General features: G+C 44.9%; 2 protein-coding genes across 4 annotated transcripts in view; both read right to left on the bottom strand.

Annotated features, from left to right (window-relative positions):
• The window catches only part of INSC (INSC, spindle orientation adaptor protein), a 168,318-nt gene extending 165,741 nt beyond the window's left edge, over positions 1-2,577 (bottom strand). The window contains 1 exon segment of the mRNA XM_026070738.1: positions 2,528-2,577. Within this exon segment, the coding sequence (XP_025926523.1) occupies positions 2,528-2,577 (50 nt within the window).
• Positions 2,578-3,374: 797 nt separating this feature from the next.
• Positions 3,375-7,796, bottom strand: CALCB (calcitonin related polypeptide beta). 3 transcript variants are annotated; one of them, XM_026070373.1, is made up of 4 exons: positions 7,703-7,791; positions 7,223-7,354; positions 4,159-4,362; positions 3,375-3,858 (listed from the first exon to the last, which is right to left on the bottom strand). In XM_026070373.1, the coding sequence occupies exons 1-3, from the start codon at positions 7,786-7,788 to the stop codon at positions 4,200-4,202; spliced, it is 381 nt and encodes a 126-aa protein (XP_025926158.1). In that variant the 5' UTR covers positions 7,789-7,791; the 3' UTR covers positions 3,375-3,858; positions 4,159-4,199. The 3 variants fall into 3 exon arrangements, with proteins under 3 accessions (XP_025926158.1, XP_025926166.1, XP_025926149.1); XM_026070381.1 differs by having other exon boundaries at positions 4,159-4,359; XM_026070364.1 differs by lacking the exons at positions 3,375-3,858; positions 4,159-4,362 and adding an exon at positions 5,851-6,410 and having other exon boundaries at positions 7,703-7,796.
• Between the last annotated feature and the right edge of the window lie 10,873 nt (positions 7,797-18,669).

The following is an 18,669-nucleotide window of genomic DNA, read 5'->3' as shown; positions in this document are numbered from 1 at the left end:
TCATGATCCTGAACCAAAACATCAGTCGGATTTAGGAGCAGGAGGCAATTTGCGCTTTAGTAAAAAGCGCAGGGGTGAACAGCTCCCACCTTTCTGTTCAGACTGGTGGCAGGGACATGGGCCTGGGTTGGCATTAGCTCCTCCGTTAGCTCGTCTTTCACACGTCCGTCTCCGGTCCTGGGGAGCCCACGACGCCTTGCACCCTGCGCCCGTCCCTGCAGCCCACTCCTTGGCCCATGAGCCGCGGCGAGCAGGGGGAGCTTGCCTCGTCCCGCGAGCCCCCGCGATGGACCCTGCTCGGCCTCCGCGTCCTTCGGCCAGGCAAAAGCCGGAGCAGGCACGTGAATATTTCAGAGGATAAGGAGCCCTGCATACCTGCACTGTGCTCTTCGGTGGCCACAAGGTGGTGCTTTTTTACTGCCTGTCCCGGAGAACGGGACAGCGCGCAGGAAAGCGGCAGGTCTTCACTTCAGCGCAGAGCAGAGGACTGGGCTAAACTCATTACCTTCCCTGGGCCCACATGATGCTGGTGTTTGTTTGTACTGGAAAACAAAATCTTTACAAAATCACTTGCAAAATGAAAGCCCCAAAACTCTGTAGTGACGTGAAGACAGTCAACAAGAAATTATTCTCAGACATTTCTTTCTCAGAAATTTCTTACCCCTTTGCCTTTGCTCACAAAGTACGCTTCCCAAAGCCTTTGACTTCAAACAGCTTAAAAAAAAAAGCAACTCTTTAGAAACATTTAGAAACAAAATATAGGCATGATCGATACAACCTCTTAAACAAGAATACAAACACATACATGACTATTCTGTATTATCTTGGCTGATACTAGTAAATACTAAATAACCTGTGTTTAAAGCTGTTCACACATACTGCATTAACATTTTTTTTTCTATCGCTTTCAGAATGCTTAGAATGGCAATGTAATGGAAACGTAAGTACAATGGAAACCATACTTTCCCTTATTAAATGCTAATTCCAGAAGAGATTTGCTCCTGAAGTTCAGGGTTTTTTTTTAAGAGCTAACAAGTTTGGGTAGTACTATCAAGAATAGGACTTTGAAAAATGGAAGCAATTTCTTCCAGTTGTTCACAAAGTCAATCAAAACAATCGACAAGCTTCTAGTGGGTCTTGAATTCCTTCTACCATACCCACTGCCTTAATGTTAAAAAACTTAAAATATTGCTGTCTGCACCTCTAGTTTTGTCTTCTTTGAATAATAATCTGCTACTCCCCAAAGCTCTGAACAACTGAGTTTTGTCGCGAAAGGTCTCTATCTCTTCACATCACAGAAAAAGATAGAAGGGTCCTCACTATCTTCCCCCTTTGCCCTTACTTTCATAGTGCTGTGGCCCTTTATGTCCTCTACAGGCATACTTATTTGGTGCATATATTGCATTGCCATGCTGATAGAGATCTAAATGGGAAGAGAGAGAGAAGTTACTATAAGAAAAGATTTTGAGATATGAAAGTAAATATTTCTCACTAAGGAGGGGAAAAAAAAAGAGTACTAAAAGTTTAATCCAACCTTTCTCCAAATGGGACACTCAAAGAACCAATACCCAAAGTTACTAGAATCTCTGTTTTCTGTTGAAATGTTTTCCGACATGGAGAGGTTATTAACAGACAGGATGAATTCTGACGGAAATGTTACCACCTGAAAGCTCCCTTGTCACAGGAAACCCCCCCTAGGAGACCTACTTGACTTTTTCCTTGAAGGCAGAAGCTCTAGGCTAGGTTTGCAGTTTGGCATAGAATACTAGTCTGAGGAAATCCTTGTGACTAATAGAAAATTCTCATAAGTTTGTTAAAATGTAAAGAAGGCTTGATAGTTTTTAGACTGAAAGGAAACTCTGGTTGTTGTAGAAATATATGAAGCAGCCTCAAATATCTCTCAGCAGAGGATGGCTGTAAATGGAAGAAATAAACTGCTTGGGTTTCTAGATATTAAGGAGTGAAGGGGTCCACAAGCATCTTGTCTGGCTTCTTACTAAATATGAACCATTATATTTCATGTACTCCCCCCAATACCTGTGCCTAGGCATTTTAACTCCGAGCAGATTAAGCTGTTGCCTGGTGTAGCTGGGAACATGAGACTGACTACTGCCCCCACCTGGCGGCTCTGCAGTAGCAGGGAATCAGCGAGGTGAACATGCCCACGTGATCCTGCACATGATCCACACTTCCTGCAGGGGAAAACTGAAAAAAACACCTGAAACCTAGGGAAAAATACTTCCTGGCCCCAAATTTTACAGTTGGGCCTTCCACAGACAACCTGACCAGATCTTCACACAAACATGGGGCATTGGTTCACCTTGCTGATACAGCATGCCCAGTTGTGGCCAATTTCAGATAGTTCCAAGGAAAATGGGAAAAAGCGCTAGACTATGTCTGGACAACAGATTTCCAAGCCAAGAAGAGGTGACCCCATCTGAATGCCCCTCCTTTTGCGCATTTAAGCATTGAAACCTCTTCAGAACTGTACTGCTTTCTCCAAGGTCTGCTTTGTGCACTGACTTACCAGGGCTGAAACGTTCCCAAAGGTGTAAAACCATAGCCACAAGCGAGCATGGTATAGAAGTATCATCACGGGACGGCCTTACTGGCTATGGCTACATCTGCTTGACCGTACTTCTTTTTTTGCTATTATACCTGCAGCAAAGACAGACAGAAATATTGTGAGAGCCTTAACCTCTACTTTGCACTGTGAGGTGATCTTCATCTGAACCGATGAAGCAGTTTTTTGAGTCCAGCTGTGGAACACAAACCAAATCTAAACAAATATCTGACTCAGCTCCTAAATTGAAAAAGCAGCAGCTCTGAGGAGGAAGTTGGCAGCACCACTTAGAAATCCATGGATTTGTTCCAGCTACCCTCTTCTCCACTCACTCTAATTATTTATCCCTAAATAGAATCTGTCTCAGGAAAAGAAAAATGGACATTGCTGTAGCTCCTTTTTCTTTCCAATTCACTTTTTCAAACTTAGACACACACATACAAACCCCACATTACGAAGCACGTTAGGCTGTTTCACCTTGACTATGTCCCATGTTAAACCATTTTGTCTTAACCTACATATAATGCAGTTTTTCTCCCTAGTTTTACTGAATGGAACTGCAGCTTCTTTTTATTTTTCTAGCAGCAGTCTCACTTATTGGTATCTTTTTGAGTCAATAGCTTTGAGCTATTGCTTTATAAAAATAATAGGCAGCTATTCTTTCTAGTCTGAACGTTTGACTCAAAGCGCACAGTTTAGTTAATAAGGCTCTAGCAGACCTATAGGCCATCTGAAATGCAATGAGGCTGGGTTAGTGCCAAGTGGTTAAGTAAGAGTGTTCAAATGAAAAACCAGTTTCTCGACCCACGTGTATCTAAAAATACTTTTTTTAATTTTTGCGTAAATTCACAAGTGATACAATATTGAAGTTTTTGGTTTTCTTTTCTTTTTTCTTTTTTTTTTTTAAACATACTTTACAATCAGGTTAGTTAAGTGTTTTACATCAAGGCACAGCACACCATATTATACACATATGCCTTGCCAGGCAGCAATTTAGTATAATCCCCGAGTTTTGGCAGTAGTGCCAGGATAAATAGCATGGATCACATATATGCTAGAAGATAAATAAATAATAGATGCTGTCACATTTTATTTGAAATAGAATTGCATATAAAAAGAATATACAATAATTTAACTTGAATAACTAGAATCTCTTGTACTGTACATAACAGAAGAGTTTTCGTTTGTATTAAACAAAACATTTTCAATATTAGGATGCAAAATTAATCTTCTTTTTGGCTGTCTTGATTTATGGAGAAGAGTTGCTTTTGTTAGAAATGAAAGTTGGATTTTCAGTTTCATGACAATCTGAAAGAAACAAATCCAGAGTTACAGGTATGTTGATAATGAATATTACTGATAAAATGAATAAGTATTTTCAAATTGTTGTTTTTAGTTAGTGCCCTGTGAAGCTAGATAACCAAGTAGTACATCTATGAAAGCTCTTTTTCACAGTTTAAATAAGCTACAATTTATTTTTAGCACTTTACTACATTGTTACTTGTCCAGTTTTTAGGAGATGATCACCATAGGTCTGTTACTCATCCAGCAGAACTAAAATTCTACCAACTCCAAAGGCTGCAGATTCTATGCATATTGCAACATATTTACCATCTGCACGTTAGCATTCTGCTGTTTATATTTGAACACTTCTTCTTCGCCTGCCAAAGGCCTTGGACCCCACGTTGGTTGGTACGAAGTTGTTCTTGCCGACTCCCCCCGAGCGGCTCAGGAAGTCCGCCAGGCGATGGGTTACGCAGGTTGCTGTGTTGCACGCCCTCTTCTGTGCCGTCACACTGCTTTTCAACATGAAAACAAGGAGTTAATTCCCAAATACCTATGCTGAATGCATCAGAACTTCAGTAAGGGATGTTATGCTGGGAAAGATTTTTCTGTAAGAGAGCAAGCAGGCTCACTGAGCAACAGGCATTTCCAGCTTCAGCCTGCTCAGCTTGCAAGCTCCGAGAGAGGGGTTGGGTTCTTTTGGGGGGGGTTTCCCTCCCCTTTTCCTCCCTTTCTCCCTGTCAGACTCAGTTTATGAAAGGTGGCTGAGCCCTCCCTTTCTTGGGCAATCAGACTGAAGACTTTAAACCAAACTAGTCCTTCAGCGACACCTGAGCTGTACCCTGCCACCAGCAAGTAGCTGTGGCTAACAGCAGTGCTGAGGAGGTGCAAGCCTGAGGGTTTCGGCCAATCCCCCTTTCCTCCAGCTTGGATCTGTGCTTTGTTTGCACTGCTGCTGAAGGCAAGCACTCGCAGTTGGTTTTGACTTCAGTTCAGCACCTAAATCCCTTAATAGCCCCCTCCAAAAATGTGAAATCCTAGTGTCACTGAGAACTATGGGACTTCTGTCAGGGAAATTTGTGCAGGGCTGTACCTGCACACCCACTGCTCGTTTGGTCTCCTAGACTTACTTTTCAGAGCTGAACCACACAAACATGCTGCTTCCACGTACCTAATGGCTGACACCCTGCTCGAGTACAGCGCTTTAACGTGCTAGTTCTGTGCCTACAGTTAGACTGTAACTAATCATTTTGTTAGACAGGGTACTTCAGGACATACATGTTCATACTATCCCTGCCTAAAGGAGTTTTCTACTAATGATTTTTTTTCTTGGGGGGGGGATTCTGTTTAAATACACATTACAGAACTGAGCTCATTAACAATAACAATATCGCTTGTAACATCAAGGCCATTTTTGGAACAAGCCTCTGATTACAGGAGAGGTGCTGCAAAAGAATAACAGTAAAGAAGTATTGATCTGTGAGGAACAGCCAATGAAAATGCCTTTTATAAATACAAGCTAACATATAATGCAAGTACTACAAGAAAAATCCGGTTGTGTCTCCCAACGTACAGTTCACCAATGTGGTATTTTAAAGATATTTGGATTTTGAATATATTAGTGTAAAGACCTATCATAAAATGAGAAGGAAAAATGAAAAGAGTATTAAATTCTTACCTGGAGGTGTTCAGTACTCAGTTTTAAACAGGTTTACATTTCAAGTTTGTTTGAACAACTCTCTATGAGCCTCTCCCGATTCCTTTGCTTCTCAAAAGCCTTGCTAGCAGGATTGTATGCATGCCTGATTACATCAATCCATATGAATGTGTGTATATATGTAATTCCAATTTTAAGTTCTCTTTGTACTTTATTACCTTATTCAACTATTCTAGAATTACTGGCATTGTACTGCCTCTCTAGAGCTTTAAGACAACTTGTAAAGTTTTTTAGCCTTATCTAGAAATCTCATGATCTAAACAAGTAATTAAAACAAGGAGATCTAATCCTTATAGAAAAATAGGTTTATTGAGTAAGTGCATGGGCAGGCATGAAAGAAAAGTCTACTTGTACATTTAGTAGCCAGAAATGAAGAGCCTCATTTAGGGTTTTTTTGTTTTGTTTTTTTGTTTTTTAAGTGAATGTCTAAGAAAATCATTTGAAATTTCAAGGCAATGCTGTTCATTCTTGCTTATTTTTTCCCCTGGCCTGATATGCATGTTATGTACTCTGTCTTCCTAACATTAGGTCCACCTCAAACATTCTCTGTCGAAAACAGAATCAAAAGAACATAGCAAAGTTAGCAATCAAAGTTAGATCCACATGCATCAAGTTAAAAAAAGGGAGAAGGGCAGAATTAAGCATGTCTAGTTGTCTCCTAGGGGCTCCCCATAGTTTGCATAGCGTTCATGGTCCAGGTCACTCAGCACACTCCGTTTCTTGCCAGGAGTTCCAGCCCCGACGTCAGTGCGAGGGTAAGTTTGCAATTTGTGCAATTCTTGAGACAGTTTGCCCAGCACACAAGTACTCAGACTGGCACAGCGTTTGGAAATAGGTCTATCCAGGCTGCAGGGGGAAAGAAAACATGCCCAAAAGAAGAGTAGTTTCAAACATGCGTGTTCATGCATTCCTTCCCTAACAAATAACTACAGTTAGGAGAGAAACAAACAAAAAATTGAAAGAAAACAACCCCTCACATCACATTCCATGCAAGGAAGGTCCATACAAATGCAGTCAGAAGGAATACACCATTCTTCAGTCAATTCACTAAAACTTCAGTTCAAAAAGCAGGTTGATCAGCCTTTCAAAGGATGCTGGTAGTTAGGGGACAGGGATTTTTACTTTCAATGTACTCGGCATGCTTCAGTCTCTCATCCATCATCACCATGCTTCGCAGTACGAGTCCTGTTAGGGTAATGCAAATGCTCCGGCATGCCTTTGCCCTATGGGAGAGGGGCGCTGCGTGCACTGGGAGGAGTACCTCGCTCCTGCTGGTGGCTCTCCATGCCCAACAACAGCATGCACTTGCACGACAGAGAATCCAAGAGTGACTGGATGGCCCCTAGCACTCCCACTAGGAAAACATACCTTTTGCTGCTATATTTTAACGCAACCCCCTCATTCAAGTTCAAATCGCCCTCCATTTTCAGTTGTGAGACAGATAGAAGCAGGTTAATAGGTGGAAGCCTTTCCCCTGATAGCAACATGAGAGGATGTCTCTGCAGCATCATCCTTTTCCGAGTCAGCGAACAGAGTTAGCCATAACCCCAGAGAAGGGGACGTCTTAGCCTGCAGAGGGTCTACTCAGGTGGCTCTCGGTGGAGATCAGACACATGGTCCTCCCACCCTCCTCCCAGCCCCGGGACCACAGTCCTTACCTATTGCCCTCAGAGACTTGCTCCAGCTCTTCTGCTGTCATCTGTATGAACTCTTTCACCAGTGCACTTAATAATCTCCGAGCTTCATAATCACTTAGCGTCACTCGATCTGTTACAGACTCTAAGCCAGGTCTAGGCAGAGGCAAGCAAAACAGGGTGAATATAACCAGAGTGCTACAGAGAACTGGAGACGAGAGGCGTTGTGTCATGCATGCTGTTGACAGTATCTTTCACAGGTGTGAATATACACATCATGCTTATGCACAGCATTAGGTGTTTTATATATGTCATAAAAGAAAACATAGTATCACAAGTAATATTAAAAGAATTCAGCTTTCTCATTTACTATAATCCATTTTCTTAGATCTCTACAGAAGATTAAATATTTTGATAGCATTTGTCACTGAAATCGGGAGAAAAACTCCTTAACACCAATGTAGATAAAGCACTCAGCAACAGGACCAGCTCTTTGCTTCGTACCTGACCGGGGCTGCCTGGAAGCTGTCCATCTGGCACACAACCAAGGCAAAGACAGCAAGGAAAGATGAAATCTTCAGCATAACCATGATTTCTCTCTACAACAAAGAGGTACATCAAGCAATTACCATTTTCCAACCCTCCCAGTCCTATGAGATCTGCTAGAGAGGTCATCTTTTCTGACACACAAGTAGCACAAATGCTAATAGCCTTTTCTTATATTACCTTTTAACTTCCTTTGATTCCTGCTATTTTACTTTGATTTTCTCAGAGTTTTAAAATAACTTAGAACTGTTACAGGTGATTAAAAAGGCAGCTTTTCAGAGCTGCAGTTCTGTCTGTAGTGCTTATTCAACTTAACACAGAATTACTCTCAAATTCATGCAAAACACTTTCCTCTGACTATGCATACAATATCAAATTCAGTGTGTCAAACAGGCACAGTTACAGGGAAAGAGTCACACAAGAAAGCAGCGTTCAATATTTTTTAAGAATTAAGTGCCATTGTTAGCACTTTACCTGAAACTGCTTCTTTCTTGGTACCGTTAGCACACTAATATCCCATCTCAAATTACACTATAAAAATTAAGTAAGTTCAGTTTCAAAAAGCGTCCCTACTCCGAGACCAGAAAAAGGGCAAGTTCAGAAAACGTATTCGCGAGAACAAGCGAAGTTTTCAGAGATGATCACTGAACGCTTTTGCTCTGACGCGCACCCCTGCTTCCCACGGCACCGGCGCCTTCGGCTGCGACGAGCCCGCACTACCCTCGCCCCGGCTCGGGGAGCGCTCCGCGGCTCTGCGGGCGCCCGGGCCGCCGCGGGGAAGGACAAGAGACGGCGACTAACTCTCCTCGCCCCTCTCCGCCTCCCCTTCCGCAGGGCCGCCCCGCACGCCCGGGAGAGCGCAGCGGCGCCCCGGGCAGCAGAAGGGAGCCCAGCGCGGAGCGGCCCCGCGAGACCCGCTGCGATGAAGCGGGAGAGGTCAGGAGCGCGGTGCTTACCGGCGTGCGGACCCGCCGTGCGGTGCGGTGCGGAGCGGTGCAGGCCCGTGCGCGCCGCCGAGCCGCGGTGCCGCGCGCTGCCCGCCGGCTCCCCTTTATACCTGCCGCCGGGGCAGCGCGCGTGGGCGCCCGCGCGGCCCTCGCCAGCCAATGGGGAGCTCCGCCGCCCGCCGGGAACCCACCCGCCATTGGACCCCGAACCCCAGCTCCTCGGTTACGTCATCGCCCAGCCCGTGAGCGTCCCATTCACAAAATCCGGCAGTGACTTGGCCAGGCGCGGCACCCCATTTGCATTGAGGTCACTGCGCGCGCGGGGGGAGGGCGGTCGGGCATTACCGCCGCGCGGGGAGCCCGCCCGGGCCATTGAGCTGCGCGCCCCGCCCCGGCGCCCCGCCCGGCGCCGCACGCGCCAGGTGCTTATTAGAGGCGACATCTACTGCAAAAGCTACTGCATTGCAGGCAGGGCAGGACGGGGCCTCGGCCGCGGAGGCTGTTCCTGCTGCGGAGCCATCAGCGGCTCCGGTAGCGCTACCGAACAGGCGGCGAACGACTTCTACGCTCACTTCGCGCAGTTTAGTAACGCGGGTTGCCGTTTCCTGGGAAGTCCCCAGGCCGGGGGCAGGCCCCGCTCGCCGGCTTCTCGCTCTGGAGCCTTCCCGTCACTAAATGCACTTGCTCGCACACCGCTTGCAGAAGCCCGGAGGCTGAGGAGCTTCCCCCGGGGGTGCCTCGGAGCCCGCTTGCGCAAACCCTCGTTCCCCTCAGTGCGGCCCCGCTGGAGATGCTGCCCGCAGCCCCCGGTTAGCGCTCGGGCGGGCCCGTGGGGCCGGCACGGCCGGGGGTGCCGGTCGCAGGTGACGCGGGGCGCAGCGGGGCGCTCGCACCGTCTGTCCCTCCGGGGCTCGCTCCCCGCGTGAACGCACGTTCCCCGAGGAAACGCTCCGAATAGTAATGAAAATAATATAAATGCCTTTAAGGGCAGGTGCAGCGTCTTTCCGTAGCCCACGCCGCGCACCTCGCGGTGCACGGAAGAGACACGGGGAAAGGGGCGGATTTCCCCCGCCTTAGCGCCGAGCCCGGCGCAGCGGGGCGCCGCGCAGCCCGCCCCGGAGGCGGGCGCTGCCCCTGGCCGCGGCGGCAGCGGCGGGGATTAGCGGGCAGCTGCCCGCCGCCCCATGCATCACCCCGCCGAGGGCCCTCTGTCACGGCCCGCCGGGCCCGCACCTGCCGCTCAGGATGTTTGTCCGCCTCCCGCCGTGTTTGCCGAGGCGCCGCCAATATCCGCCCGGCGGCGCGGCGGGGGCGGCTGCTACGCGCGGCGCAGCGGGGCGCAGCGGGCTGCTGCCCTCCCGCGCCGCGGGGCGGCCCCGGGAGCCGCCGAGCGCCGTCCTGCTACAGCGGCGGCCGGTGCCCGGTAACGGGAGCTGACACGGTGTCGCTCCGCTTCTGCAACGCGCTGAGACCGCACGTCCGGCTGCCGCGGGGCAGGCGCTGAAGGCAGCTCTTCTGAAATCCACACCTCTCTTTTGGCTGTTTAAAAGGGATGGGCGAGTTTTCCTATTGACGTCTTGGCTTTTCTTCGTTTATTTTTTTACAGAACCCGAAGATACGGCTAACTCCTGGTGGTAAAAATAGTGTTTTTCACCTGAAGGTGAATAAAGTCCGAGATGAGCGCAGAACAGGTATTCTTTTGTTAATGCCATTTTAGCTTTGAAGAGTACAAAGAGGAACACAAACATATTGAAAACACGGGCAGTTCACTGATTCTCCGGGGGAGGCTTCTGCGCTTCGTTGTTGCCGCCGGCCCTCGGGGCTGCCCCCCTCCGAGCGAGCCCTTCCCCTTCCCTCCTCGGGAACGCGCCGCGCCTGTGGGCGCTGCCGCAGCTCCTGCCTGTCCGCTTTTTGCGGAAGGGTGATTGCAAAGCGGGTTAGGGCTTTCAAATGACAAGTAATTCTTTTCTCGTCTTAAGTTTTCCTGCGTTACGGTCCCCGGCGGGGGGCAGGTCTTTGCGCTCCGTGACCTGCAGCCCGCAGCAGCGAGAGCGAAACCAACGCAGAGCCGCCCCGTGGCGGTGGTTGAGTGCAAACTCTCCGGGCGATGTGTGATGCGAGCTCGCTCCGTGCCCACGCGCGGGGTTTGGGGGCTCCTCCCGGGCTTCCGCGCCCGCGGAGCCCCGCGCGGACCCCGCCCGGCCCTTTGCCTCGCTGCAGCCGCGTTACTCGCGGCGGAGGCTTCCTCCCCCCACACACACACCTGGAGTTTTCGTTTTAAATAGCGGGTCCATCACACTCATTCCCGTCGAGATAATCTTTAAAAGTCTCCTGGAAGAGGGAGTTGAAGTACTTGATTTAAAATCTCTTGCTTTTCCGCGAATCCTATTCTGCTTTTTAAGCTAGTCTTTTTGAGGTTGCAGTTCGTTCCTTAGTTTACGAACATTTAACATCCCAAAGTAGCATCTAAAGAAACGATTCAGCATTACTTTCACTGCTTCAGTCTCAAACACCACTATTCTTTTCCCCTTCCTCTGTTAACAGTCAATCGCTAACATTTCTTTGGGGAATTTACACCTTGTCTGCATAGAATATTCCTGTTTTAACCTTAAAAATTGCAGACAATTCTGTAAGAATAGTATATTTCAACTCTTGGGGGGTGGGGGGGGAAATGCCTATCTCATTTTGTCTTGTGGCTGATTCCAGTTAATTCAAGTACTTTTCTTGCCAGTGCAACTCAGCCTCGGACTGGAGCCTGTGGGATGCAGTGATTACAAGATTTTGGAGGCCAGCATTTCCGCTTTAAGCTTTCACAGGAAGAAACGTAAACTTAAAGCAACAGGTATTAAAACCAATAGATATACTTTTGTGCACATACACACATATAGATGAAATAGTATCTGCAGGTTGGCAAGCGCTCTGGCTGCTTCTTGCCAGAGCTAATGCTCCCAGCTGGAGCGCTTGTCCTTTTTCCCCTCAACTGTGTGTCTGTTAGTCTCACCAGACACATTTCCTCCTTGCAAATCTCTCTCTATTGTACATAATGTGGAGAAGAAAGTATACCAAATACAAAGAACTTTAAAGCCTGGTTTGTCCATATCTGGAAGTTGTGAAAGGGATAGAGGGCTGTCGCAGGGTAATGGTCTCCTGTTGCTGGATAAATCCAAAACTAAAGGTTAAGCATTCATGGAAAAACTAGCACAGAGGGGTATTTATGAGCACCCCACGAGGAAAGCAAGACACTTACTGGAACAATCCGTTTCAAGGAACTTGTTCTACATTTTTCAGTGGCTGATAATATATCAGGTAAAATAATCAATGGGTATGGGTTCAAAGTAGATGAACTTGAAGAGCTACAGAAAGACTGCATTTTTTAAAGAAATCTGATTATATAAACAATGTACAGCTCCAAGTAAAAGGAATTCCCATTCAAAGAAATTAGTTTAAGTTTCTAGGGAGGAAGAAACAGCTGTCTCTACATTAGATACAACTCCTGCTTAAATCATGTCAAATAGTAGAATTTTTTAACTAACACATTTTAAAGTGCAACCATTTTCTCCTACTTTAAGCATTCCCATTATGTCAATAAGCTGCAGACACTGCAGTGAGGTTCTTAACTGTTACCAGCTGACACGATCTTAAACAAAAATACTGTATCTACAGGGTATGTTGAGATTTTTGTTCAATTATAAAATGTAATTTTTCAAGATAGACAAGACTCTGAGCTGCACAGACACAATTTCCATTCCCAATAATGGCTGCATATCTGACAACAGGGGACCCTAAAAGGATAGACAGGGACAGTGCCACAATCCATAGATACAGCAAGCTCCTCATGATGGAGGTGAGCATGATTCATGTCTCTGCTCTCTCTAAGCCTGATCTTCATAGTACCCAATTAAGCCTTTCGTAGATGAGGACGTTTCATGACAAAACCAGCTGTAGAAATCAAACAACCTGTTTCTACAAAGAGAAGCCTGAGAACTACTTACCTGTGTTTTGGACGGACCCATAGGCTATCGAATTTGGCATCCTGTCTCCAACAACAGCCAGAAAGCTGTTCTGCATGAGACAGCTCTACAGAGCACGCCGCACGCTGGGGCAGTGAGCGCTAATGAGCCCCTGTGAAAGCACCATTCTAATACCGGGCGGCAGTCAGCTCTGCAGAAGGGGATGTAAGGTAACAGTGCCGTGCTGTTGTAAAAGCAAGCTGTATATTAACAGGAGTACCATGTTTAAGACATAAGAGGTAATTCTTACACTCTGCTTGTCATTGATGAGATCCCAGCTGGTGTACTCTGTTCAGTATAGCATGCCATACCTCAGCACAGGTGCGGACAAGTTAGAGAAACTCCAGAAAAATACCAATAAGAATTATTAGAGATCCCATAACATGATTTAGGAGAAAAAAAAATGGAAGAATGGGGAAGCATTTAGCTAAGAGAAGAAAAGACTATGGAGAAACATGATAATAGCTTTCAAAAATATAAATATTTGCCATAAAAAAGCAGTAATAATCTGTTACTATGTTCAAAAATATATGGGCTTAAAAGGCAACAAGGGATATGCCACACATTAGAAGGAGCTTTCTAAAATTATGAATAATGACATATAAGAATAGGTTGCATTGCAGTTACAGCATGTCTATTACTGGAGGATTTTATGCCATGGTAGTCTAACATCTGTCAGGAAGAACATATGTATAGTTGATCCTGCTTTGGGGAAGGAACATGGTCTACTAGATACACTCTTGCCATCTTTTCCATCTCCATTTTCTGTGATTCTGTAATTTTAATAGTTAGAGATTGATTTAAACTCTGAAACATAACATCAGATATATCATCCAAACTTTTGTTAGCATTAGCTTTTGCAAAACTTACATCCTTAAATTGTCTAATCTCTTGCTTTATTCTGTTTCTATAGTCTCCTCAAAGGCCATATTCAGATTTAGAATAAGTAGGCTTCAAGCTTATTCACACAAATAATGTTTCACACATTGTCCTTGTAGTTTGGTTTAAATTTGGCCAACAATGAGAGCCTATTTTTATAAAATGGAGTAGTTTCCTGAGAGCCACAGTACTGATCTAGATCTCAGCACTGCAGGGTTCCCTTTTTAACATAGATCAAATCTGGATTTAGGCCGCTTCAGTGATGGCTACTTTCTCAAGAGTGGAACTGCTATTGGAATTAATTACTGGAAAATCCGTGAATCAGTCTGGAATCAAGCTAAGTTCTTCCAAAACGCCTTAGGAAAGCTTCTAGGCTGACCATCAAAAGTCATTTTAAACAGAAGTTCAGTGCTAGATTGCTTTAATTTCATGGAAACATTCCTACTGAGCTTTGGTTTTGCAGAAGTTTTACTGTATATTTTCAAAATTTGGTGCAGAATAATGAGACACACGGGGTCACATTCTGTCCTGCACGGAGGTTTGCTTGGCCAGGGAAGAGGGACAGGCTGCAGGAAGCTGTCTGTGGCTTTATCCTCTTCCATCCTGTGTAACCATAGCTCAGCTTCGGAATCGTGTAGCCGAGGCTGCAGCCCTAACTCCTGCCACCTGGCAGCACACTCCACCCTCTGAGAACTGGCAAAACTCAGCAGCCCTCCAGCCAGACCCGCTTCGGCCTCGGGCTGTCACTCCACCACGCTGATGAGGGGAGCTCGCAGCTCACCGGACACAGCGTCAGCCCTGCAGTGTGACTAGGGTAACGCAACGGAGACAGACTGTGGAGGAAAATCTGGATCTGTTTCAAGTTCAGTACCTATTTCTACTTCAGTTTCATGCATTCTCCAGTTAAGATAAGAGATCAACAAACTCCTTATCGGGAAGTGACCTCTGAACACAAAACTAACCTTGTTAAGCAATAGCATGGTTATAAACCTTTGCCTGCACAAGTGTTCTGTTGCTATCCTACATGTCATAAGAGCAGGTCAGCAAAATATGGCAAGAGATATATGCTAAATCCTCAAGTTAATCTAAAGTTTGTTCTTGGCAGGATATAAGGATGGTGGAAGATCTCATGTTATCATTTTATTCTTAGTCTTGAGAGTGAGTGAATAGCGAGATCCGATTAGAGTCACGGTGTAACTTAATATTTTTATCAGTCCTGTCCAGGACCATTCAGTTGCTCCAGCATTACAAGACCCTACAGCTATACATCCCTGCTGGTTCCAGTAATGCCATCTATATGAGGAGGACCAGGCGCATTTCTTTCTCAGCTGACTGTTTAATTGCTAGTCACCTGACAAAAGGAACTTGTGCAAGGGCAACAATATTGCCTGCGCCCTTCGCTACGTGAGAGACTGAGAAAGATCTCTCTCCTTACAGAGCTGATAGATAGTACATAAAGGCAAAGGCTACTACCATAACATCTGCTGAGCTACTTACAGCCCAGTTTCTGGGAACTGATAGTCCTACGAGGCTATCAATTAAAAAGATAAATTCCAGCGTATGCTTGAAATTGGCCTAAGTATACCCTGAAAGCTCAAAAACCAAACAGCAACTAAAATAGGCCAGAAACATTTTTGAAATTATAATCTTGAAGTCAGCATCATAGTTTTCTGAGTTTGACGATGTTAAATGTTTAGGCATAGTAGAACTGTGATTAAGGAAATGTTTATTTTCAGCAACAGAACAAACTCACAAAGGAAAACATTAGATGGGTTTTTCTGTTTTAGCAAATCTATAAAGCTCCATCATCATTATAGGCTTATAAGGAGATGTTGTAATCTAGAAGCTGATAATTTGTTATGATGATACAGGTGTGTTAAAAAGAGCTATGGAACTGTAATAGATAAAATCTGCACATGACTAAGCTTCTCAGCAGGCTTATGAAATGAATTTCTTCAGGCTGTTCAGTGCATGTGTATTTTACATGTGTCTGTACAGATCTCTTTCTCTCTCTCCCCTCCCCTCCAGCCAAGAAAAGGAGCAAAATCTTTACAGACCAGTCTACAAAGAAGTTGTTTTCTTGTATGATATTTTATAAACAATGGTGTGACTTAACTGGACAGAGAAGTCATTGTAGGAAGGGAAAGAACTTCAGCCTGATAAGTGTTTACCTTCTTTTTTTCCAGAAGTGCGGTAAAAAATATCAGTGCTAAAGACAAAGCAAAAGCCTGTTTAGACAGTAATAAGTATTGTGGCTCTAATACAAGTTGGTGAGCTATTTAATGGATCTTGGAAACTATTTTTTTTTTCCCCAAGAGTGTAACAGAGGCATCATCAGGATCTTAATATTGTTACTAAAGAACAGTCACGTCTATCAGTGTATTTCTTCAAATTCCCTTGAAGTACAAAGCTGCTTAGAGCTGTGTACTCGCTTCCTGTCAATGGATCACTTTCTGCTTTTATTGCTAAGACTTAGGAGCACAGTCATCTTCTGTTACTTGATTGTCTCCAACTTCTTCTTATAGAATTTATAATGCAAAGTAATTGTGGATCCTGATGAATAGACTGTTTTAGAAGAATTTAATAAAGATACATGTTTTAATCGGTTTCTTTATTCAGCCATCATTTTTATAGTTAAAATTAAGAAAACCTATTACTCATCCTATGAGTTTGCTCAGTTGATCATCAATGATTAAGATGAGTAAAACCTTCCTAAAGCAGCAATTCAGCACAAACTGCTTCACCCCCCTCCAGCAAAGAAAGAAAAAAGAACAGTCGGAGAGTGGCAAGGAATCGTGCCCTTGGGCAACCCATTGGAGGTTAAGTCTTGCAGCCCTAAATCCGTGTTCGTGATTTCAGCTGTTCATGAGGATTTATATATCACTTATTTCTGACAACTTTCAATTGCATTTATCCATGCTAGTCCTTTCTCCCCTCTGTTTAATCATGTATCCTGTAGAGGTTCTCAGATCTTTAATCTTGGCTGACTGACCGGCTTTTCACGTTTGGCTTAGCCAAAACTGACTTCATTGTTCTGCAGTAGTGCTCTTCATTTTCTCATCCTGTGTTGCAGTGAGTAATACCACCATCTCTTCTGCATCACCAAAGCTCAAATGCTATAAAGTCAGTTTTGATTGTTCTCTCTCCCGCTTAAAGATAATAGTCAAAGCTTTTCTGCTTTCCTCTCCATAAAAGTCTATTCCTTCCTTTTCAGTCAAACATACAGATTTTTCTTCTGTATCTCATTTTCCTCTTCTTGGGTCTTTACTGTGCTGAATTTGTTTGTGGTTTTCCCTTCAAAATGCTCACTGTGAAAATTGTCAATCTCCTTTCCTTTCTTTCCTTACACAGATGCAGTGGAAAGCATGATCATTAAAACTTTGGGTGCATATTAAATATTACATGCTCAAGTAACAGAATATTGAAGATAAAATGTAAAAAGCAATAGCACTTCTTCCTATGTTTCCACGGACATTTTAAGAACTAGGTAAGTATCATCTTATCTACAGGAATCAAGCAGGAAGAAAAGTATCGGCCTCTTTTTGTTTTCTCCAAAGACAGAGGCTTATATATGTAAGTGATTCACATCCTTTTAACTGACACTGCAGTAATACCATATAATTACATACCATATAATTGCATGATGTATCTGTCACATAAATGTTCTTACTCCCATTATAATCAACAGTAAGATCATTATGCAAGTTAATCCTGTGTAATTGTCTGTAGGCTGTGAATTAGTCTTTCTCACACTGTTTTGAAGTATTTTCAGCTCAGCCAGTCTGTGTACCTCTATTCACCTGCACATGCTGAGCTGAAGTGTCTGGAGACCCCCTCTTTGTTTAAATATGTGTAAATAATTAGGTTCAATTCAATCCATTTGATGTCGCATGCTACAGCACAACTGCTCAAGCACACTGCACATCCTGTTTGTCCTGAATCTTTTGCCCTCTTGTGAGAAATCTTAGGGCACTGACACTGAAATGCCGACATTTTTGTGGGAATGGCCTAGTTACGTTGGAGTCAAGATACCAGGCACTGTCACATTGAAAGAAAGCATGAATAAATAACTTAGAAGTACAGGATGAGAGATACACACCCCCAGCAGTGCTCAAGCCACCTCTCCACATCCTGACAAACTGGGTGGGATTTTGGTATGGGATGTCTGCACTGACATACACTTACAGGCATTTTGCAGCTCGGACAAAGAAGGCGCTGAGGCCTGTACAGCTCACTACTCCTTGCACAAAGCTCACCTGACAGTCAGGAGTCTCCACCCGCCCCGACCCAGGGAAACCAGCACGGACCCTGGCCCAGTGCCCAGCCAGCCCTTGGCGCAGGACAACACTGGGCACCAACAGCTCTGGCTGAGGAAGGTGCTCGGTATTGTTGTGCTTGCCTTCGTTAAAAGTCAGTTACAGGTGTATCGTGCTGTAATATACATGTGACGTTTTACTTATCTTTCCTCCCCAATCTGCCCATCATGGGCAAATGTGAGCTAGCACAGCCAGTTTGTGCCCTGCAGCCTCACAGCTAACTTGCTGCCAACTTGCCAGCCAAAAAGCTATACTTGGCCATTTCCCAGCTCTCCGCCTTGTTCTCCATTGCAGCCACAGCTCTTACCTCTTCTCTGTGCTCTCACACTGATGGCCTTCACCGCCTTTGGTTTCTTCATCACTTGCCTCCTGAGCAACACCTTGGTGTCCTCCTCAACTTCTGGGCCGTGTACCCTCAGCTCAGTATCACCATGTTCAAAGCTGAATATCCCATCACAGAAACATGCTGAGAATTAAGTATTCAGTAGTTAGATAATAAAATACGTAGTGCGTTTTAATCAATTGGGTTATTAATGAAGTTTATTAGTGTAAGTTCATTATGTGTTCAGATTTTAAAAACCTTTTTATCAGTCTGTATAAAGGTGCTAAGAGTAATTCAACAAAAAAGAAACCTCAGGCAGGAAACACACGATTTTAATGGGGCGGGGATGCTTCTTTTCTGCCTAAAATTCCTTGTAAAATAGCAGTAATGGAATAGCAAAAACACTGCGCCCCGCGGGGAACCCGCCCGCCGCGGCCGGTGTCGCGGCGCC

This window comes from Apteryx rowi, unplaced genomic scaffold (genome assembly GCF_003343035.1).
Source record: "Apteryx rowi isolate R43461 unplaced genomic scaffold, aptRow1 scaffold_107, whole genome shotgun sequence".
NCBI lineage: Eukaryota > Metazoa > Chordata > Aves > Apterygiformes > Apterygidae > Apteryx > Apteryx rowi.
This window is presented reverse-complemented; position numbering and strand designations above follow the sequence as displayed.